This window comes from Oncorhynchus clarkii, chromosome 9 (assembly GCF_045791955.1).
Source record: "Oncorhynchus clarkii lewisi isolate Uvic-CL-2024 chromosome 9, UVic_Ocla_1.0, whole genome shotgun sequence".
In the NCBI taxonomy this organism is placed as follows: Eukaryota; Metazoa; Chordata; class Actinopteri; order Salmoniformes; family Salmonidae; genus Oncorhynchus; species Oncorhynchus clarkii.
In genome coordinates this window covers 79335201-79358226 of record NC_092155.1, presented here as the reverse complement: position 1 = coordinate 79358226, position 23026 = coordinate 79335201, and the positions used below count along the sequence as shown (strand labels likewise).

Sequence of the window (23026 nt, the reverse complement as noted above, 5' to 3'; positions counted from 1 at the left end):
TCCGTGTCTACACCAATCCACTAGTCCGTATCTACACCAATCCACTAGTCCGTGTCTACACCAATCCAATGCCTTTAGGTTTGTAGGAAGTAGTGAACACTATTAGGTTTGTGGGAAGTAGTGAACACTATTAGGTTTGTAGGAAGTAGTGAACACTATTAGGTTTGTAGGAAGTAGTGAACACTATTAGGTTTGTAGGAAGTAGTGAACACTATTAGGTTTGTAGGAAGTAGTGAACACTATTAGGTTTGTAGGAAGTAGTGAACACTTTGGGAGAAGGGAGATAATGTTGGGATGCACTCGGGGAGGCAGTTAGGAGCTTGGGATGTGGTTGTAGACTTGTTTATGACGTTGCATCAGGTCAAGTGGTCTCCTATGGTAGTTGTGGAGAGCTACAGGCCAGTGTGTGCATGTTTTGTTCCAGCACAACACTAACAAACACGCCTGAGTAATCTAACCCAGACCTGGGGCTGTGGTGTGGTACAGGGTAGTAGAGACTGTACGGTGTCCTGTCTGGGTGGGGCATCAGTTGCGGTTTCATTTCCTGTTAAAGGCCTCTGCCGGGTGAGATGAATGAGGAAGTGAGCTGGTAGAACTTCCTGTTTCAGAAATTCTAACTGATCAACTGTGGTACCTCTGTGTGCCTGTTTCTGTGGAAGTGTGTGTGTTTTTGCATTTTATTTGTGATGAGGTGTTTTGGTTTTCAGTGAACGATGGTTGTGTGCTTAAACAGAATCTACAGTCTAGTAACCCATGAGGCTTAAACATAATCTACAGTCTAGTAACCCATGAGGCTTAAACAGAATCTACAGTCTAGTAACCCATGAGGCTTAAACAGAATCTACAGTCTAGTAACCCATGAGGCTTAAACATAATCTACAGTCTAGTAACCCATGAGGCTTAAACAGAATCTACAGTCTAGTAACCCATGAGGCTTAAACAGAATCTACAGTCTAGTAACCCATGAGGCTTAAACAGAATCTACAGTCTAGTAACCCATGAGGCTTAAACAGAATCTACAGTCTAGTAACCCATGAGGCTTAAACAGAATCTACAGTCTAGTAACCCATGAGGCTTAAACAGAATCTACAGTCTAGTAACCCATGAGGCTTAAACAGAATCTACAGTCTAGTAACCCATGAGGCTTAAACAGAATCTACAGTCTAGTAACCCATGAGGCTTAAACAGAATCTACTGTCTAGTAACCCATGAGGCTTAAACAGAATCTACTGTCTAGTAACCCATGAGGCTTAAACAGAATCTACTGTCTAGTAACCCATGAGGCTTAAACAGAATCTACTGTCTAGTAACCCATGAGGCTTTAACAGAATCTACAGTCTAGTAACCCATGAGGCTTAAACAGAATCTACAGTCTAGTAACCCATGAGGCTTAAACAGAATCTACAGTCTAGTAACCCATGAGGCTTAAACAGAATCTACAGTCTAGTAACCCATGAGGCTTAAACAGAATCTACAGTCTAGTAACCCATGAGGCTTAAACAGAATCTACTGTCTAGTAACCCATGAGGCTTAAACAGAATCTACTGTCTAGTAACCCATGAGGCTTAAACAGAATCTACTGTCTAGTAACCCATGAGGCTTAAACAGAATCTACTGTCTAGTAACCCATGAGGCTTTAACAGAATCTACAGTCTAGTAACCCATGAGGCTTAAACAGAATCTACAGTCTAGTAACCCATGAGGCTTAAACAGAATCTACAGTCTAGTAACCCATGAGGCTTAAACAGAATCTACAGTCTAGTAACCCATGAGGCTTAAACAGAATCTACTGTCTAGTAACCCATGAGGCTTAAACAGAATCTACAGTCTAGTAACCCATGAGGCTTAAACAGAATCTACAGTCTAGTAACCCATGAGGCTTTAACAGAATCTACAGTCTAGTAACCCATGAGGCTTAAACAGAATCTACAGTCTAGTAACCCATGAGGCTTAAACAGAATCTACTGTCTAGTAACCCATGAGGCTTTAACAGAATCTACAGTCTAGTAACCCATGAGGCTTAAACAGAATCTACAGTCTAGTAACCCATGAGGCTTAAACAGAATCTACAGTCTAGTAACCCATGAGGCTTAAACAGAATCTACAGTCTAGTAACCCATGAGGCTTAAACAGAATCTACTGTCTAGTAACCCATGAGGCTTAAACAGAATCTACAGTCTAGTAACCCATGAGGCTTAAACAGAATCTACAGTCTAGTAACCCATGAGGCTTAAACAGAATCTACAGTCTAGTAACCCATGAGGCTTAAACAGAATCTACAGTCTAGTAACCCATGAGGCTTAAACAGAATCTACAGTCTAGTAACCCATGAGGCTTAAACAGAATCTACAGTCTAGTAACCCATGAGGCTTAAACAGAATCTACAGTCTAGTAACCCATGAGGCTTAAACATAATCTACAGTCTAGTAACCCTTGAGGCTTAAACAGAATCTACAGTCTAGTAACCCATGAGGCTTAAACAGAATCTACAGTCTAGTAACCCATGAGGCTTAAACAGAATCTACAGTCTAGTAACCCATGAGGCTTAAACAGAATCTACAGTCTAGTAACCCATGAGGCTTAAACAGAATCTACAGTCTAGTAACCCATGAGGCTTAAACAGAATCTACTGTCTAGTAACCCATGAGGCTTAAACAGAATCTACAGTCTAGTAACCCATGAGGCTTAAACAGAATCTACAGTCTAGTAACCCATGAGGCTTAAACAGAATCTACAGTCTAGTAACCCATGAGGCTTAAACAGAATCTACAGTCTAGTAACCCATGAGGCTTAAACAGAATCTACTGTCTAGTAACCCATGAGGCTTAAACAGAATCTACAGTCTAGTAACCCATGAGGCTTAAACAGAATCTACAGTCTAGTAACCCATGAGGCTTTAACAGAATCTACAGTCTAGTAACCCATGAGGCTTAAACAGAATCTACAGTCTAGTAACCCATGAGGCTTAAACAGAATCTACAGTCTAGTAACCCATGAGGCTTAAACAGAATCTACAGTCTAGTAACCCATGAGGCTTAAACAGAATCTACAGTCTAGTAACCCATGAGGCTTAAACAGAATCTACAGTCTAGTAACCCATGAGGCTTAAACAGAATCTACTGTCTAGTAACCCATGAGGCTTAAACAGAATCTACAGTCTAGTAACCCATGAGGCTTAAACAGAATCTACAGTCTAGTAACCCATGAGGCTTAAACAGAATCTACAGTCTAGTAACCCATGAGGCTTTAACAGAATCTACAGTCTAGTAACCCATGAGGCTTAAACAGAATCTACTGTCTAGTAACCCATGAGGCTTTAACAGAATCTACAGTCTAGTAACCCATGAGGCTTAAACAGAATCTACTGTCTAGTAACCCATGAGGCTTAAACAGAATCTACTGTCTAGTAACCCACGAGGCTGGTGTCCCCTCTCATGTAAAAGTCAGTGCTCAGTAAATAAACTCTCTGTCTCTCTCTCTCTCTCTCTCTCTCTCTCTCTCTCTCTCTCTCTCTCTGTGTCTCTCTCTCTGCGTCTCTCTCGCTCTCTCTCTCTCTGTCTTGCTCTCTCTCTCTCTCTCTCTCTGTCTCGCTCTCTCTCTCTCTGTCTTGCTCTCTCTCTCTCTCTCTCTCTGTCTCTCTCTCTCTCCCTTTCTCTCTCTCTCTCTGTCTCTCTGTGTGTCATCTCTATGTGTCTCTCTTTCTCTCTCTCTCTCTCTCTCTCTCTCTGTCTCTCTCTCTCTCTCTCTCTCTCTCTCTCTCTCTGTCTCTCTATCTCTCTCTCTCTCCGTCTCTCTCTGTGTGTCTCTCTGTGTGTCTCTCTGTGTGTCTCTCTGTGTGTCTCTCTGTGTGTCTCTCTGTGTGTCTCTCTGTCTCTCAATTCAATTTCAATTCAATTTCAATTCAAGGGCTTTATTGGCATGGGAAACATGTGTTAACATTGCCAAAGCAAGTGAGGTAGACAACATACAAAGTGAATATATAAAGTGAAAAACAACAAAAATTAACAGCTCTCTCTCTCTCTCTCTCGCTCTCTCTCTCTCTCTGTGTCTCCCCTCTACTAGGTGATCTATGAGTTGACGGAGGGAGAGAGACAGCTGATCGAGGACCTCAGTCTGGTTAAAAAGGTACCTGTCAACTCTGGTGTTCCAGGTGTTCCAAGAACTAACTCTGTGGTGTTCCAGGAACTAACTCTGTGGTGTTCTAGGAACTAACTATGTGGTGTTCCATGTGTTCTAGGAACTAACTCTGTGGTGTTCTAGGAACTAACTCTGTGGTGTTCCAGGAACTAACTCTGTGGTGTTCCATGTGTTCTAGGAACTAACTCTGTGGTGTTCCATGTGTTCTAGGAACTAACTCTGTGGTGTTCCAGGAACTAACTCTGTGGTGTTCTAGGAACTGACTCTGTGGTGTTCTAGGAACTAACTCTGTGGTGTTCCAGGTGTTCTAGGAACTAACTCTGTGGTGTTCCATGTGTTCTAGGAACTAACTCTGTGGTGTTCCAGGAACTAACTCTGTGGTGTTCCAGGTGTTCTAGGAACTAACTCTGTGGTGTTCTAGGAACTAACTCTGTGGTGTTCCAGGAACTAACTCTGTGGTGTTCCAGGTGTTCTAGGAACTAACTCTGTGGTGTTCCAGGTGTTCTAGGAACTAACTCTGTGGTGTTCCATGTGTTCTAGGAACTAACTCTGTGGTGTTCCAGGAACTAACTCTGTGGTGTTCTAGGAACTAACTCTGTGGTGTTCTAGCAACTAACTCTGTGGTGTTCCAGGTGTTCTAGGAACTAACTCTGTGGTGTTCCATGTGTTCTAGGAACTAACTCTGTGGTGTTCCATGTGTTCTAGGAACTAACTCTGTGGTGTTCCAGGAACTAACTCTGTGGTGTTCCAGGTGTTCTAGGAACTAACTCTGTGGTGTTCTAGGAACTAACTCTGTGGTGTTCCAGGTGTTCTAGGAACTAACTCTGTGGTGTTCCAGGTGTTCTAGGAACTAACTATGTGGTGTTCCAGGTGTTCTAGGAACCAACTCTGTGTTGTTCCAGGTATTCTAGGAACTAACTCTGTGGTGTTCCAGGTGTACTATGAGCCCATGCTGAAGTTGGACATCATGACCGAAAGTGAACTAGGGCAGATCTTTGGTACTCTGGACTCTCTCATACCTCTCCACGAAGGTAACCCACAATCCTCCTCTTTAAGGTCTCATTTCCTGTCTGTATTCAGATTGAAGGTGTATTTATCTGGATGGTTCTGTGTTTGTTTGCTCTGGTCTTGTTGTAGATCTCTTGGCTCGGCTGGAACGCCTGAGAGGATCAGAAAAGACTGTTGGGGCAGTTGGAGTAACACTCTTCAATTGGGTGAGAAACCGTCACCATGGAAACTGAGGACTGAAAGAGAAGAGGGAGAAGGGAATGCACTTTGTGAACCTTGTCTTCATCCCTCCCTCCCTCCCTCCCTCCCTCTCTCCCTCTCCCCCTCTATTTCTCCCTTCTCCTTATTTCTCTCTCCCTCTGTCTCTCCCCCCTCTATTTCTACCCTCTCCTTCTATTTCTCTCTCCCTATCTCTCCCTCCCTCTGTCTCTCTCCCTACCTCTATTTCTCCCTTCTCCTTATTTCTCTCTCCCCTCTGTCTCTCTCCCTATCTCTCCACTCTCTCTCTCCTTCTGTCTCTCTCCCTCTTTCTCTCTCTCTATTTCTCTCCGCCTCTATTTCTCCTCTCTCTCGCTCTATTTCTCTCTCCTATTTCTCTCTCCCAATCTCTCCCTCTCTCTCTTTTTCCCTCCCTCTCTCTTTCTCCCAATCTCTATCTCCCTCTCTCTCTCTCTCTCTCTCTCTCTCTTTTATAGTTCCCCTGTCTAGAGGCGTATGTGACATATTGTTGTAACCAGGTGGAGGCTAAGGTGAGTGTTTCCTGTCAAGGTTTGTTCCTAGCCAGTTTTTACTTGTCACTGTCATCATATTAGGTTTGCTGTTCATTGACTGATTTATTGACTGACTAACTGATTGGCTGATTGATTGATTTATATTTTGCTTAATCAGTTGGTGGATTGGTTAATTGATGCACTGATTGAAGGTTTATTGATTGTATTGATTAAGGCCCTGTTGGACATGAAGAAGCAGCAGAAACGAGTGGAGCAATTCCTTCGTCTGTGCCAGGAGTCGTCTTTTAGCAGGAAGTTGGACCTCTGGAACTTCCTGGACCTCCCTCGCAGCCGATTGGTCAAATACCCGCTGTTGCTACGGGAGATTCTGAAGAGCACGCCACCAGATCACCCCGATGAAGACACACTGCCTGACGCTGTGAGGATACACACACATTGACTGGTTGTTTCATTCATTTATTTATTGGCTGATTGATGGGTCGCCTGATTGATTAGTTGATACACACACCCATCACTCCCCCCCCCAGTTTGTCCAGTTCATCGTATCAGATCTGGCCGTCATTGTAATTAAGAATTTGTTCTTAACTGACTTTCCTAGTTAAATAAATGTTAAATATATTTTTTTTTTAAATGTCCCCCCCCCCCCAGTTGGAGTTGGTCCAGTCCATCGTATCAGAGGTGGACAGAAAGACCGGGGAGGCGGAGTGTCAGTTCTATAGGAGGGGCTTGGCTTACCTGGAGGAGGGCCAAAGGCTCCCTGAGATCCAGCTGTCACGATTCCTCTACTGCCACGGAGAACTGAAGAACAACAAGGGACAGGTACTGTCTATCTTTCCTCGGGTCTCCACCGAATTAGGTAAATCCGCCTTCAGTTTTAATGTCCCCCATTTCTGGAATATCCTGCAGAACTCCCTGTGGCCGGGGCCTCCCGAGTGGCGCAGGGGTCTAAGACACTGCCACTAGGGATTCTGGGTTCGAGTCCAGGCTCTGTCGCAGCCGGCCGCGACCGGGAGACCAATGGGGCGGCATCGGCCGGCTTAGGGGGAGGGTTTGGCCCACAGGGATGTCCTTGTCCCATCACTCACTAGCTACTCCTGTGGCGGGCCGGGCGCAGTCCACGCTGACACGGTCGCCAGGTGTACGGTGTTTCCTCCGACACATTGGTGCGGCTGGCTTCCGGGTTAAGCAGGCATTGTGTCAAGAAGCAGTGAGGATTGGTTGGGTCGTGTTTCGGAGGACGCACGGCTCTCAACCTTCGCCTCTCCCGAGTCCGTACGGAAGTTGCAGCGATGAGACAAGACTGTAACTACCAATTGGGGAGGAAACGGGAAAAAAAAAATATATATATATATATACACACAGTTGAAGCCGGAAGTTTACATAGCTTAGCGAAATACATTTCAACTCAGTTTTCACAATTCCTAGAATCCAATCCTAGTAAAAATTCCCTGTCTTAGGCCAGTTAGGATCACCACTTTATTTTAAGAATGTGAAATGTCAGAATAATAGTAGAGAGAATGATTTTGTTCAGCTTTTATTTCTTTGAGTTTGAGTTTGTGGAGTGGTTGAAAAACGGGTTTTAATGACTCCAACCTAAGTGTACAGTGCCTTGCAAAAGTATTCGGCCCCCTTGAACTTTGCGACCTTTTGCCACATTTCAGGCTTCAAACATAAAGATATAAAACTGTATTTTTTTGTGAAGAATCAACAACAAGTGGGACACAATCATGAAGTGGAATGACATTTATTGGATATTTCAAACTTTTTTAACAAATTCAAAAACGGAAAAACTGGGCGTGCAAAATTATTCAGCCCCTTTACTTTCAGTGCAGCAAACTCTCTCCAGAAGTTCAGTGAGGATCTCTGAATGATCCAATGTTGACCTAAATGACTAATGATGATAAATACAATCCACCTGTGTGTAATCAAGTCTCCGTATAAATGCACCTGCACTGTGATAGTCTCAGAGGTCCGTTAAAAGCGCAGAGCATCATGAAGAACAAGGAACACACCAGGCAGGTCCGAGATACTGTTGTGAAGAAGTTTAAAGCCAGATTTGGATACAAAAAGATTTCCCAAGCTTTAAACATCCCAAGGAGCACTGTGCAAGCGATAATATTGAAATGGAAGGAGTATCAGACCACTGCAAATCTACCAAGACCTGGCCGTCCCTCTAAACTTTCCGCTCATACAAGGAGAAACTGATCAGAGATGCAGCCAAGAGGCCCATGATCACTCTGGATGAACTGCAGAGATCTACAGCTGAGGTGGGAGACTCTGTCCATAGGACAACAATCAGTCAGTCGTATAGTGCACAAATCTGGCCTTTATGGAAGAGTGGCAAGAAGAAAGCCATTTCTTAAAGATATCCATAAAAAGTGTTGTTTAAAGTTTGCCACAAGCCACCTGGGAGACACACCAAACATGTGGAAGAAGGTGCTCTGGTCAGATGAAACCAAAATTGAACTTTTTGGCAACAATGCAAAACGTTATGTTTGGCGTAAAAGCAACACAGCTCATCACCCTGAACACACCATCACCACTGTCAAACATGGTGGTGGCAGCATCATGGTTTGGGCCTGCTTTTCTTCAGCAGGGACAGGGAAGATGGTTAAAATTGATGGGAAGATGGATGGAGCCAAATACAGGACCATTCTGGAAGAAAACCTGATGGAGTCTGCAAAAGACCTGAGACTGGGACGGAGATTTGTCTTCCAACAAGACACTGATCCAAAACATAAAGCAAAATCTACAATGGAATGGTTCAAAAATAAACATATCCAGGTGTTAGAATGGCCAAGTCAAAGTCCAGACCTGAATCCAATCGAGAATCTGTGGAAAGAACTGAAAACTGCTGTTCACAAATGCTCTCCATCCAACCTCACTGAGCTCGAGCTGTTTTGCAAGGAGGAATGGGAAAAAATGTCAGTCTCTCGATGTGCAAAACTGATAGAGACATACCCCAAGCGACTTACAGCTGTAATCGCAGCAAAAGGTGGCGCTACAAAGTATTAACTTAAGGGGGCTGAATAATTTTGCACGCCCAATTTTTCAGTTTTTGATTTGTTAAAAAAGTTTGAAATATCCAATAAATGTCGTTCCACTTCATGATTGTGTCCCACTTGTTGTTGATTCTTCATAGAAAAAATACAGTTTTATATCTTTATGTTTGAAGCCTGAAATGTGGCAAAAGGTCGCAAAGTTCAAGGGGGCCGAATACTTTCGCAAGGCACTGTACGTAAACTTCCGACTGTGTGTATATTAATATAAAAATAACTCTGCGTCTTGAATCCCTGGAGCTGCAGGGATTCCCCTGATTAACGACCCCGGTCTCAACGGGTTCCCCAGATTAACGACCCTGGTCTCAACGGGTTCCCCTGATTAACGACCCTGGTCTCAACGGGTTCCCCTGATTAACGACCCTGGTCTCAACGGGTTCCCCAGATTAACGACCCTGGTCTCAACGGGTTCCCCTTATTAACGACCCTGGTCTCAATGGGTTCCCCAGATTAACGACCCTGGTCTCAACGGGTTCCCCTGATCAACGACCCTGGTCTCAACGGGTTCCCCTGATTAATGACCCTGGTCTCAACGGGATCCCCTGATTAACGACCCTGGTCTCAACGGGTTCCCCTGATTAACGACCCTGGTCTCAACGGGTTCCCCTGATTAACGACCCTGGTCTCAACGGGTTCCCCTGATTAACGACCCTGGTCTCAACGGGTTCCCCTGATTAACGACCCTGGTCTCAACGGGTTCCCTAGATTAACGACCCTGGTCTCAACTGGTTCCCCTGATCAACGACCCTGGTCTCAACGGGTTCCCCTGATTAATGACCCTGGTCTCAACGGGATCCCCTGATTAACGACCCTGGTCTCAACGGGTTCCCCTGATTAACGACCCTGGTCTCAACGGGTTCCCCTGATTAACGACCCTGGTCTCAACGGGTTCCCCTGATTAACGACCCTGGTCTCAACGGGTTCCCCTGATTAACGACCCTGGTCTCAACGGGTTCCCCTGATTAACGACCCTGGTCTCAACGGGTTCCCCTGATTAACGACCTCGGTCTCAACGGGTTCCCCAGATTAACGACCCTGGTCTCAACGGGTTCCCCTGATTAACGACCCTGGTCTCAACGGGTTCCCCTGATTAACGACCCCGGTCTCAACGGGTTCCCCAGATTAACGACCCTGGTCTCAACGGGTTCCCCTGATTAACGACCCTGGTCTCAACGGGTTCCCCTGATTAACGACCCTGGTCTCAACGGGTTCCCTAGATTAACGACCCTGGTCTCAACTGGTTCCCCTGATCAACGACCCTGGTCTCAACGGGTTCCCCTGATTAATGACCCTGGTCTCAACGGGATCCCCTGATTAACGACCCTGGTCTCAACGGGTTCCCCTGATTAACGACCCTGGTCTCAACGGGTTCCCCTGATTAACGACCCTGGTCTCAACGGGTTCCCCTGATTAACGACCCTGGTCTCAACGGGTTCCCCTGATTAACGACCCTGGTCTCAACGGGTTCCCCTGATTAACGACCCTGGTCTCAACGGGTTCCCCTGATTAACGACCTTGGTCTCAACGGGTTCCCCAGATTAACGACCCCGGTCTCAACGGGTTCCCCTGATTAACGACCCCGGTCTCAACGGGTTCCCCTGATTAACGACCCCGGTCTCAACGGGTTCCCCAGATTAACGACCCTGGTCTCAACGGGTTCCCCTGATTAACGACCCTGGTCTCAACGGGTTCCCCAGATTAACGGCCCTGGTCTCAATGGGTTCCCCTGATTAACGACCCTGGTCTCAACGGGTTCCCCTGATTAACGACCCTGGTCTCAACGGGTTCCCCAGATTAACGACCCTGGTCTCAACGGGTTCCCCTGATCAACGACCCTGGTCTCAACGGGTTCCCCTGATTAATGACCCTGGTCTCAACGGGATCCCCTGATTAACGACCCTGGTCTCAACGGGTTCCCCTGATTAACGACCCTGGTCTCAACGGGTTCCCCTGATTAACGACCCTGGTCTCAACGGGTTCCCCTGATTAACGACCCTGGTCTCAACGGGTTCCCCTGATTAACGACCCTGGTCTCAACGGGTTCCCCTGATTAACGACCCTGGTCTCAACGGGTTCCCCTGATTAACGACCCTGGTCTCAACGGGTTCCCCTGATTAACGGCCCTGGTCTCAACGGGTTCCCCTGATTAACGACCCTGGTCTCAACGGGTTCCCCTGATTAACGACCCTGGTCTCAACGGGTTCCCCTGATTAACGACCCTGGTCTCAACGGGTTCCCCTGATTAAAACAATTCAGTTACGAAAATAAATCAAATGTTAGGTGGGTTGGAGCCAGTGTTGTTTTATTTAACCTTTATTTAACCAGGCAAGTCAGTTAAGAACAAATTCTTAATTTCAATGGCGACCTAGGAACAGTGGATAAACTGCCTTGTTCAGGGGCAGAACGACAGATTTTTACGTTGTCAACTCGGGGGATTCCATGTAGAAACCTTTAGGTTACTGGCCCAACGCTCTAACCACTAGGCTACCTGCCTCCTCTAACCACTAGGCTACCTGCCTCCTCTAACCACTAGGCTACCTGCCTCCTCTAACCACTAGACTACCTGCCTCCTCTAACCACTAGGCTACCTCCCTCTAACCACCAGACTACCTGCCTCCTCTAACCACTAGGCTACCTGCCTCCTCTAACCACTAGGCTACCTGCCTCCTCTAACCACTAGGCTACCTGCCTCCTCTAACCACTAGGCTACCTGCCTCCTCTAACCACTAGACTACCTGCCTCCTCTAACCACTAGGCTACCTCCCTCTAACCACTAGACTACCTGCCTCCTCTAACCACTAGGCTACCTGCCTCCTCTAACCACTAGGCTACCTGCCTCCTCTAACCACTAGACTACCTGCCTCCTCTAACCACTAGACTACCTGCCTCCTCTAACCACTAGGCTACCTGCCTCTAATCACTAGGCTACCTGCCTCTAACCACTAGGCTACCTGCCTCCTCTAACCACTAGGCTACCTGCCTCCTCTAACCACTAGGCTACCTGCCTCTAACCACTAGGCTACCTGCCGCCCCAATTGTTTCTGAGGTTACTATTATACACAGTGCGTTCAGAAAGTATTCAGACCCCTTGACTTTTTACACATTGTTACATTAGTCTTAATTTAAATTTGATTCAATTAATTGTTTTCCTCAGCAATCTACACACAATATCGACATCACAATACCCCATAATGACATCACAATACCCCATAATGACATCACAATACCCCATAATGACATCACAATACCCCATAATGACAAAGGGAAAACTACAATTTCTATATACCAGTTTTTGCTTTGTCATTATGGGTTATTGTGTGTAGATTGATGGGGAGGGAAAAAAACAATTTAATCAATTTTAGAATAAGGCTGTAATGTAACAAATTGTGTAAAAAGTCAAGGGGTCTGAATACTTTCTGAACGCATTGTATTTCCGTCCTCCTGTAGAAACTCCATGTGTTCCTGTTTGAGCTGTGTCTGGTTCTGACCCGCTCGGTGGAGGACAAAGAAGGGGGTGTGGTCTTTCAGGTGTACCGCCAGCCCCTCCCCACCGCCACACTCCACCTAGAAGACCTACCTGACGGGGAGGGCGGCGGTGGAGGGGCCTTCAGGGGGGCCTTCACCAGCGGCAACGACAAAGGTATGGAGTGTTACTGACTGTTACTGAGTGTTACTGAGTGTTACTGACTGTTACTGAGTGTTACTGAGTGTTACTGACTGTTACTGACTGTTACTGAGTGTTACTGACTGTTACTGAGTGTTACTGAGTGTTACTGACTGTTACTGACTTACTGAGTGTTACTGAGTGTTACTGAGTGTTACTGAGTGTTACTGAGTGTTACTGACTGTTACTGACTGTTACTGACTGTTACTGACTGTTACTGACTTACTGAGTGTTACTGAGTGTTACTGAGTGTTACTGAGTGTTACTGAGTGTTACTGACAGTTATTGAGTGTTACTGACTGTTACTGACAGTTATTGGGTGTTACTGACGGTTACTGACGGTTACAGACTGTTACTGAGTGTTACTGACTATTACTAAGTGTTACTGAGTGTTACTGAGTGTTACTGAGTGTTACTGTTACTGAGTCTTACTGACTATTACAGCCTGTTACTGACTGTTACTGAGTGTTACTGAGTGTTACTGAGTGTTGCTGAGTGTTGCTGAGTGTTACTGTTACTGACTGTTACTGAGTGTTACTGATTGTTACTAACTGTTACTGTTACTGAGTGTTACTGAGTGTTACTGGGTGTTACTGGGTGTTACTGGGTGTTACTGGGTGTTACTGGGTGTTACTGACGGTTACTGACGGTTACTGACGGTTACAGACGGTTACAGACGGTTACAGACTGTTACAGACGGTTACTGACTCTTACTGACTGTTACTGGCTGTTACTGACTGTTACTGGGTGCTACAGACTGTTACAGATTGTTACAGATTGTTACAGATTGTTACAGACTGTTAGACTGTTAGACTGTTACAGACTGTTAGACTGTTACTGACTGTTACTAAGTGTTACAGACTGTACTGACTGTACTGACTGTTACTGTTGCTGAGTGTTACTGTTGCTGAGTGTTACTGTTGCTGAGTGTTACTGTTGCTGAGTGTTACTGTTGCTGAGTGTTACTGTTGCTGAGTGTTACTGTTGCTGAGTGTTACTGTTGCTGAGTGTTACTGTTGCTGAGTGTTACTGTTGCTGAGTCTTAGACTGTTGCTCTGTTTTACCTAGTGTTACTGAGTGTTACTGAGTGCTACAGACTGTTACTGAGTGTTACAGACTTACTGAGTGTTACAGACTGTTACTGAGTGTTACAGACTGTTACTGAGTGTTACAGACTGTTACAGAGTGTTACAGAGTGTTACAGAGTGTTACAGAGTGTTACTGAGTGTTACTGAGTCTTACAGACTGTTGCTGTGTTTTACCTAGTGTTACTGAGTGTTACCGAGTGTTACCGAGTGTTACCGAGTGTTACCGAGTGTTACCGGGTGTTACCGAGTGTTACTGAGTGTTACTGACAGTTATTGAGTGTTACTGACTGTTACTGACAGTTATTGGGTGTTACTGACGGTTACTGACGGTTACAGACTGTTACTGAGTGTTACTGACTATTACTAAGTGTTACTGAGTGTTACTGAGTGTTACTGAGTGTTACTGTTACTGAGTCTTACTGACTATTACAGCCTGTTACTGACTGTTACTGAGTGTTACTGAGTGTTACTGAGTGTTGCTGAGTGTTGCTGAGTGTTACTGTTACTGACTGTTACTGAGTGTTACTGATTGTTACTAACTGTTACTGTTACTGAGTGTTACTGAGTGTTACTGGGTGTTACTGGGTGTTACTGGGTGTTACTGGGTGTTACTGACGGTTACTGACGGTTACTGACGGTTACAGACGGTTACAGACGGTTACAGACTGTTACAGACGGTTACTGACTCTTACTGACTGTTACTGGCTGTTACTGACTGTTACTGGGTGCTACAGACTGTTACAGATTGTTACAGATTGTTACAGATTGTTACAGACTGTTAGACTGTTAGACTGTTACAGACTGTTAGACTGTTACTGACTGTTACTAAGTGTTACAGACTGTACTGACTGTACTGACTGTTACTGTTGCTGAGTGTTACTGTTGCTGAGTGTTACTGTTGCTGAGTGTTACTGTTGCTGAGTGTTACTGTTGCTGAGTGTTACTGTTGCTGAGTGTTACTGTTGCTGAGTGTTACTGTTGCTGAGTGTTACTGTTGCTGAGTGTTACTGTTGCTGAGTCTTAGACTGTTGCTCTGTTTTACCTAGTGTTACTGAGTGTTACTGAGTGCTACAGACTGTTACTGAGTGTTACAGACTTACTGAGTGTTACAGACTGTTACTGAGTGTTACAGACTGTTACTGAGTGTTACAGACTGTTACAGAGTGTTACAGAGTGTTACAGAGTGTTACAGAGTGTTACTGAGTGTTACTGAGTCTTACAGACTGTTGCTGTGTTTTACCTAGTGTTACTGAGTGTTACCGAGTGTTACCGAGTGTTACCGAGTGTTACCGAGTGTTACCGGGTGTTACCGAGTGTTACCGAGTGTTACCGACAGTTACTGGCTGTTACTGGCTGTTACTGAGTGTTACAGACTGTTGCTGAGTGTTACCGAGTGTTACCGAGTGTTACCGAGTGTTACCGAGTGTTACCGAGTGTTACTGAGTGTTACCGAGTGTTACCGACAGTTACCGACAGTTACCGGCTGTTACCGGCTGTTACTGGCTGTTACAGACTGTTGCTGAGTGTTGCTGAGTGTTGCTGAGTGTTGCTGAGTGTTGCATAGTGTTGCAGACTGTTGCAGACTGTTGCAGACTGTTGCAGACTTACTGAGTCTTACAGACTGTTGCTGTGTTTTACCTAGTGTTACTGAGTGTTACTGAGTGTTACTGAGTGTTACTGAGTGTTACTGAGTGTTACTGAGTGTTACTGAGTGTTGCAGACTGTTGCAGACTGTTGCAGACTGTTGCAGACTGTTGCTTACTGTTGCTTACTGTTACTTACTGTTACTGACTTACTGAGTCTTACAGACTTGCTGTGTTTTACCTAGTGTTACTGAGTGTTACTGTTGCTGAGTGTTACTGTTGCTGAGTGTTACTGTTGCTGAGTGTTACTGTTGCTGAGTGTTACTGTTTCTGAGTGTTACTGTTTCTGAGTGTTACTGTTGCTGAGTGTTACTGTTGCTGAGTGTTACTGTTGCTGAGTGTTACTGTTGCTGAGTGTTACTGTTGCTGAGTGTTACTGTTGCTGAGTGTTACTGTTGCTGAGTGTTACTGTTGCTGAGTGTTACTGTTGCTGAGTGTTACTGTTGCTGAGTGTTACTGTTGCTGAGTGTTACTGTTGCTGAGTGTTACTGTTGCTGAGTGTTACTGTTGCTGAGTGTTACTGTTGCTGAGTGTTACTGTTGCTGAGTGTTGCTGTTGCTGAGTGTTGCTGTTGCTGAGTGTTGCTGTTGCTGAGTGTTGCTGTTGCTGAGTGTTGCTGTTGCTGAGTGTTGCTGTTGCTGAGTGTTGCTGTTGCTGAGTGTTGCTGTTGCTGAGTGTTGCTGTTGCTGAGTGTTGCTGTTGCTGAGTGTTGCTGTTGCTGAGTGTTGCTGTTGCTGAGTGTTGCTGTTGCTGAGTGTTGCTGTTGCTGAGTGTTGCTGTTGCTGAGTGTTGCTGTTGCTGAGTGTTGCTGTTGCTGAGTGTTGCTGTTGCTGAGTGTTGCTGTTGCTGAGTGTTGCTGTTACTGAGTGTTGCTGTTACTGAGTGTTGCTGTTACTGAGTGTTGCTGTTACTGAGTGTTGCTGTTACTGAGTGTTGCTGTTACTGAGTGTTGCTGTTACTGAGTGTTGCTGTTACTGAGTGTTGCTGTTACTGAGTGTTGCTGTTACTGAGTGTTGCTGTTACTGAGTGTTGCTGTTACTGAGTGTTGCTGTTACTGAGTGTTGCTGTTACTGAGTGTTGCTGTTACTGAGTGTTGCTGTTACTGTGTTTTACCTAGTGTTGCCGAGCGTTGCCGAGCGTTGCCGAGCGTTGCCGAGCGTTGCCGAGCGTTGCCGAGCGTTGCCGAGCGTTGCCGAGCGTTACAGACTGTTAGACTATTACTGACTGTTGCTGACTGTTACTGACTGTTACAGAGTGTTACAGACTGTTACTGGGTGTTACTGAGTGTTACTGAGTGTCACTCTGTTACTGATCCTCATTCTCTCTCTGTCTGTCAGTACGTAACTGTCTCAGGGTGTCCAGTAGGGGGCGCTCCAAGGCCCAGTCTCACAGTCTCCAGGCCAACGACTCATTCAACAAGCAGCAGTGGATCTCCTGCCTGCGCCAGGCCATGGTCCAATCACGAGACAGGGACGCCCAGGTCAGCCAATCACCGCTGTCGTCCCGCCTCTCCCCAGACTTCGCCCTGTACCACATCGCAGAGCTGAGTCTGAGCTCAGACACCGAGATGGCAGACCAGAGCAGTCAATGACCGAGCAGAGTGATCCGTGACAGACAGACTAGACCAATCCAATCAAAGACTGATCAACTAATTGCTTAGAAATAGTCCCATGATGCATTTGGAGGTGGTAGTGATGTTAAACATGAAGGATGTGTACGCTGGTCAGTACAGTTTTATAAGGGGAGAGAGGGGGGTGGGTGATGTTATATTGGCTCGTAATGTAATGTGCCTTCTAGCCTGGGTGCCAGGTTGTTTGTGCTCTCTTGTCTCAACTCCTTATGGAATCGTCATGCAGAACAATGACGACAGAGATCTGGGACGAGGAGAACATACTTTGGGAGCTCTGGAGTCAATCAAGTTCCAAACGATTCCATCATCAGACGTCTTCTGGAATAGGATGTGATAATGCCTAGAGAACGGTCTTTGTGCCATATACATGTTTGAACTCCCTTGCGATGTTAGCTGTGATTATAGGTCACATTGATAACATGTACAGATTCAAGGCAATATTGATGAAAGTAAATGTTATGAGTGAAGTGGGTATTTTTTAATTGTTTTTATTTTATTTTACTTGTTGCTAATAAACTTAAATATCTATGAAGCCTAGTGGTTAGAGTGTTAGGTCTGTAACCGAAAGGTTGCTAGATGGAATCCCCCGAGCTGACAATGTAAAAATCTGTCGTTCTGCCCCTGAACAAGGCAGTTAACCCACTGTTCCTAGGCCTTCATTGTAAATAAGAATTTGTTCTTCACTGACTTGCCTAGTTAAATAAAGGTTAAACAAAAAATACATACAATTTCTCTCTCAGCTGTGAGAATCCCATGTGTTCCCATCTAGTCTTACAGTAAGGTTAGGGACAAAATTACAGCTACGTTTCGATGGTAAGATCCAGAGGGAAAAGATTAGGGATGATTATCTCAGACACTCTCTCTCTTCCGTTCTCCCCCTCTCTCTCTCTCTCTTTCCACCTATCTCTCTCCCGTTCTCTCTCCATCTCCCCTATCTCTCTCCCATTCTCTCTCCATCTCCCCCTCTTTCTCTCCCATTCTCTCTCCTCCTATCTCTCTCCCATTCTCTCTCCCGTTCTCTCTCCATCTCCCCCTATCTCTCCCGTTCTCCCCCTATCTCTCTCCCATTCTCTCTCCCGTTCTCTCTCCATCTCCCCCTATCTCTCCCGTTCTCCCCCTATCTCTCTCCCGTTCTCTCTCCATCTCCCCCTCTCTCTCTCCCCTTCTCTCTCCATCTCCCCCTCTCTCTCTCCCGTTCTCTCTCCATCTCCCCCTCTCTCTCTCCCGTTCTCTCTCCATCTCCCCCTCTCTCTCTCCCGTTCTCTCTCCATCTCCCCCTATCTCTCTCCCGTTCTCTCTCCATCTCCCCCTCTCTCTCTCCCGTTCTCTCTCCATCTCCCCCTCTCTCTCTCCCGTTCTCTCTCAATCTCCCCCTCTCTCTCTCCCGTTCTCTCTCCATCTCCCCCTCTCTCTCTCCCGTTCTCTCTCCATCTCCCCCTCTCTCTCTCCGTTCTCTCTCAATCTTTCCCTCTCTCTCTCCCGTTCTCTCTCCATCTCCCCTCTCTCTCTCCCGTTCTCTCTCCATCTCCCCCTCTCTCTCTCCCGTTCTCTCTCCATCTCCCCCTCTCTCTCTCCCGTTCTCTCTCCATCTCCCCCTCTCTCTCTCTCCCGTTCTCTCTCCATCTCCCCCTCTCTCTCTCCCGTTCTCTCTCCATCTCCCCCTATCTCTCTCCCGTTCTCTCTCCATCTCTCCCTATCTCTCTCCCGTTCTCTCTCCATCTCTCCCTATCTCTCTCCCGTTCTCTCTCCATCTCCCCCTATCTCCCGTTCTCTCTCCATCTCCCCTATCTCTCTCCCGTTCTCTCTCCATCTCTCCCGTTCTCTCTTCATCTCCCCCTATCTCTCTCCCGTTCTCTCTCCATCTCCCCTATCTCTCTCCCGTTCTCTCTCCATCTCTCCCGTTCTCCCCCTATCTCTCTCCCGTTCTCTCTCCATCTCCCCTATCTCTCTCCCGTTCTCTCTCCATCTCCCCTATCTCTCTCCCGTTCTATCTCATCTCCCCCTATCTCTCTCCCGTTCTCTCTCCATCTCCCCCTATCTCTCTCCCGTTCTCTCTCTCTCCCGTTCTCTCTCCATCTCCCCCTATCTCTCTCCCGTTCTCTCTCCATCTCCCCCTATCTCTCTCCCGTTCTCTCTCCATCTCCCCCTATCTCTCTCCCGTTCTCTCTCCATCTCCCCCTATCTCTCTCCCGTTCTCTCTCCATCTCTCCCTATCTCTCTCCCTTTCTCTCTCCATCTCTCCCTATCTCTCTCCGTTCTCTCTCCATCTCTCCCTATCTCTCTCCCGTTCTCTCTCCATCTCTCTCCATCTCTCCCTATCTCTCTCCCGTTCTCTCTCCATCTCTCCCTATCTCTCTCCCGTTCTCTCTCCATCTCCCCTATCTCTCTCCCGTTCTCTCTCCATCTCCCCTATCTCTCGCCTGTTCTCTCTCCATCTCCCCCTATCTCCCGTTCTCTCTCCATCTCCCTATCTCTCTCCCGTTCTATCTCCATCTCCCCCTATCTCTTTCCCGTTCTCTCTCCATCTCCCCCTATCTCTCTCCCGTTCTCTCTCCATCTCCCCCTATCTCTCTCCCGTTCTCTCTCCATCTCCCCCTATCTCTCTCCTGTTCTCTCTCCATCTCCCCCTATCTCTCTCCTGTTCTCTCTCCATCTCCCCCTATCTCTCTCCCGTTCTCTCTCCATCTCCCCTATCTCTCTCCCGTTCTCTCTCCATCTCCCCCTCTCTCTCTCCCGTTCTCTCTCCATCTCCCCTATCTCTCTCCCGTTCTCTCTCCATCTCTCCCTATCTCTCTCCCGTTCTCTCTCCATCTCTCCCTATCTCTCTCCCGTTCTCTCTCCATCTCTCCCTATCTCTCTCCCGTTCTCTCTCCATCTCCCCTCTCTCTCTCCCGTTCTCTCTCCATCTCCCCCTCTCTCTCCCGTTCTCTCTCCATCTCCCCCTCTCTCTCTCCGTTCTCTCTCAATCTTTCCCTCTCTCTCTCCCGTTCTCTCTCCATCTCCCCTCTCTCTCTCCCGTTATCTCTCCATCTCCCCCTCTCTCTCTCCCGTTCTCTCTCCATCTCCCCCTCTCTCTCTCCCGTTCTCTCTCCATCTCCCCCTCTCTCTCCCTTTCTCTCTCCATCTCCCCCTCTCTCTCTCCCGTTCTCTCTCCATCTCCCCCTCTCTCTCTCCCGTTCTCTCTCAATCTCCCCCTCTCTCTCTCCCGTTCTCTCTCCATCTCCCCCTCTCTCTCTCCCGTTCTCTCTCCATCTCCCCCTCTCTCTCTCCGTTCTCTCTCAATCTTTCCCTCTCTCTCTCCCGTTCTCTCTCCATCTCCCCTCTCTCTCTCCCGTTCTCTCTCCATCTCCCCCTCTCTCTCTCCCGTTCTCTCTCCATCTCCCCCTCTCTCTCTCCCGTTCTCTCTCCATCTCCCCCTCTCTCTCTCCCGTTCTCTCGCCATCTCCCCCTATCTCTCTCCCGTTCTCTCTCCATCTCTCCCTATCTCTCTCCCGTTCTCTCTCCATCTCTCCCTATCTCTCTCCCGTTCTCTCTCCATCTCCCCCTATCTCCCGTTCTCTCTCCATCTCCCCCTATCTCCCGTTCTCTCTCCATCTCCCCTATCTCTCTCCCGTTCTCTCTCCATCTCTCCCGTTCTCTCTCCATCTCTCCCTATCTCTCTCCCGTTCTCTCTCCATCTCTCCCTATCTCTCTCCCGTTCTCTCTCCATCTCTCCCTATCTCTCTCCCGTTCTCTCTCCATCTCTCCCTATCTCTCTCCCGTTCTCTCTCCATCTCTCCCTATCTCTCTCCCGTTCTCTCTCCATCTCTCCCTATCTCTCTCCCGTTCTCTCTCCATCTCTCTCCATCTCTCCCGTTCTCTCTCCATCTCCCCTATCTCTCTCCCGTTCTCTCTCCATCTCCCCCTATCTCTCTCCCGTTCTCTCTCCATCTCTCTCGTTCTCTCTCCATCTCCCCTATCTCTCTCCCGTTCTCTCTCCATCTCCCCCTATCTCTCTCCCGTTCTCTCTCCATCTCTCTCGTTCTCTCTCCATCTCCCCTATCTCTCTCCCGTTCTCTCTCCATCTCCCCCTATCTCTCTCCCGTTCTCTCTCCATCTCTCTCACGTTCTCTCCATCTCTCTCACGTTCTCTCTCCATCTCCCCCTATCTCTCACCTTTCTCACTCCCAGCTCCTCAACAGTATTTTATAATGTCAATGGTAATGTTGTGCACATTTACCTGTTCTACTATTCTACTAACGTTTAATCCAATCAGGAAATCCATTTTGGCTCATCCAGTAAAAAAAACAATTTACCCTGTTTTTCTCCCCAATTTCGTGGTATCCAATTGTCTCATCGCTGCTACTCTCGTACGGACTCGGGAGAGGCGAAGGTCGAGAGCCGTGCGTCCTCCGAAACACGACACAACCAAGCCGCACTGCTTCTTGACACAATGCCCGCTTAACCCGGAAGCCAGCCTTACCAATATGTCGGAGGAAACACCGTACACCTGGCGACCAGTGTCAGTGTGCAATGCGCTCGGCCCGCCACAGGAGTCACTAGTGTGCGATAGGACAAGGACATCCCTGCCGGGCAAACCCTCCCCCATGGGTCTCCCGGTCGCGGCCGACTGCGATGCAGTGTCTTAGACCCCTGAGACGGAGCCTTAGACGCCTGAGACGGAGCCTTAGACCCCTGAGACGGAGCCTTAGACCCCTGAGACGGAGCCTTAGACCCCTGAGACGGAGCCTTAGACCCCTGAGACGGAGCCTTAGACCCCTGAGACGGAGCCTTAGACCCCTGAGACGGAGCCTTAGACCCCTGAGACGGAGCCTTAGACCCCTGAGACGGAGCCTTAGACCCCTGAGACGGAGCCTTAGACCCCTGAGACGGAGCCTTAGACCCCTGAGACGGAGCCTTAGACCTCTGAGACAGAGCCTTAGACCTCTGAGACAGAGCCAAATCAAACTACTTCCTTAGCGCTATGACAGACTCTGTTAAACAGGTCATATTAAACTACTTCCTTAGTGCTATGACAGACTGTTAAACAGACTGAATGAAACTACTTCCTTAGCGCTATGACAGACTCTGTTAAACAGACTGAATGAAACTACTTCCTTAGCGCTATGACAGACTGTTAAACAGACTGAATGAAACTACTTCCTTAGCGCTATGACAGACTGTTAAACAGGCTGAATGAAACTACTTCCTTAGCGCTGACAGACTCTGTTAAACAGGTCATATGAAACTACTTCCTTAGCGCTGATAGACTCTGTTAAACAGACTGAATTAAACTACTTCCTTAGTGCTATGACAGACTGTTAAACAAGCCAAATGAAACTACTTCCTTAGCGCTATGACAGACTGCTAGTGATCCCTCTAGATTCTGGAAAACCGTTAATTCACTGAAGCGGTGGGTCATTCCTCCCTGTCTAATCAAGTAGTGTTAGAGTCCTGGGTCATTCCTCTACTTCCCTGTCTAATCAAGTAGTGTTAGAGTCCTGGGTCATTCCTCTACTTCCCTGTCTAATCAAGTAGTGTTAGAGTCCTGGGTCATTCCTCTACTTCCCTGTCTAATCAAGTAGTGTTAGAGTCCTGGGTCATTCCTCTACTTCCCTGTCTAATCAAGTAGTGTTAGAGTCCTGGGTCATTCCTCCCTGTCTAATCAAATAGTGTTAGAATCCTGGGTCATTCCTCCCTGTCTAATCAAATAGTGTTAGAGTCCTGGGTCATTCCTCTACTTCCCTGTCTAATCAAGTAGTGTTAGAGTCCTGGGTCATCACTGAAAAAGTTCAGATTTGTGATGCTTTTAATCATCATTTTACAGCTGTTCATCCCCCACACAGCCTCCAGTTGCCTGTTCCTCCCCCATACAGCCTCCAGTTGTGTGGTCCTCCCACATACAGCCTCCAGTTGCCTGTTCTTCCCACATACAGCCTCCAGTTGTGTGGTCTTCCCACATACAGCCTCCAGTTGCCTGTTCTTCCCACATACAGCGTCCAGTTGCCTCAATGGATGATCAATCAACCTCAAGTGATTTAGGAACCGGTAGTCAAGCTTTTTATTTTTGGCAACTCACAGAAACCA

At 47.1% G+C, this 23026-nt stretch overlaps 1 protein-coding gene across 2 annotated transcripts in view; it reads left to right on the top strand.

Moving 5' to 3' along the window:
• LOC139416975 (Rho guanine nucleotide exchange factor (GEF) 3, like) overlaps positions 1–17688 on the top strand; it is a 31115-nt gene extending 13427 nt beyond the window's left edge. The window contains exons 7-14 of one of the 2 annotated variants that reach the window (XM_071166200.1): positions 4063–4125; positions 5072–5168; positions 5275–5351; positions 5841–5894; positions 6091–6294; positions 6525–6695; positions 12383–12575; positions 16668–17688. In XM_071166200.1, the coding sequence (XP_071022301.1) occupies positions 4063–4125; positions 5072–5168; positions 5275–5351; positions 5841–5894; positions 6091–6294; positions 6525–6695; positions 12383–12575; positions 16668–16921 (1113 nt within the window). In that variant the 3' untranslated portion in view covers positions 16922–17688. The remainder of the gene's footprint in view (positions 1–4062; positions 4126–5071; positions 5169–5274; positions 5352–5840; positions 5895–6090; positions 6295–6524; positions 6696–12382; positions 12576–16667) is intronic. The other variant, XM_071166201.1, reaches the window with a different exon arrangement.
• The last annotated feature ends 5338 nt before the right edge of the window (positions 17689–23026 follow it).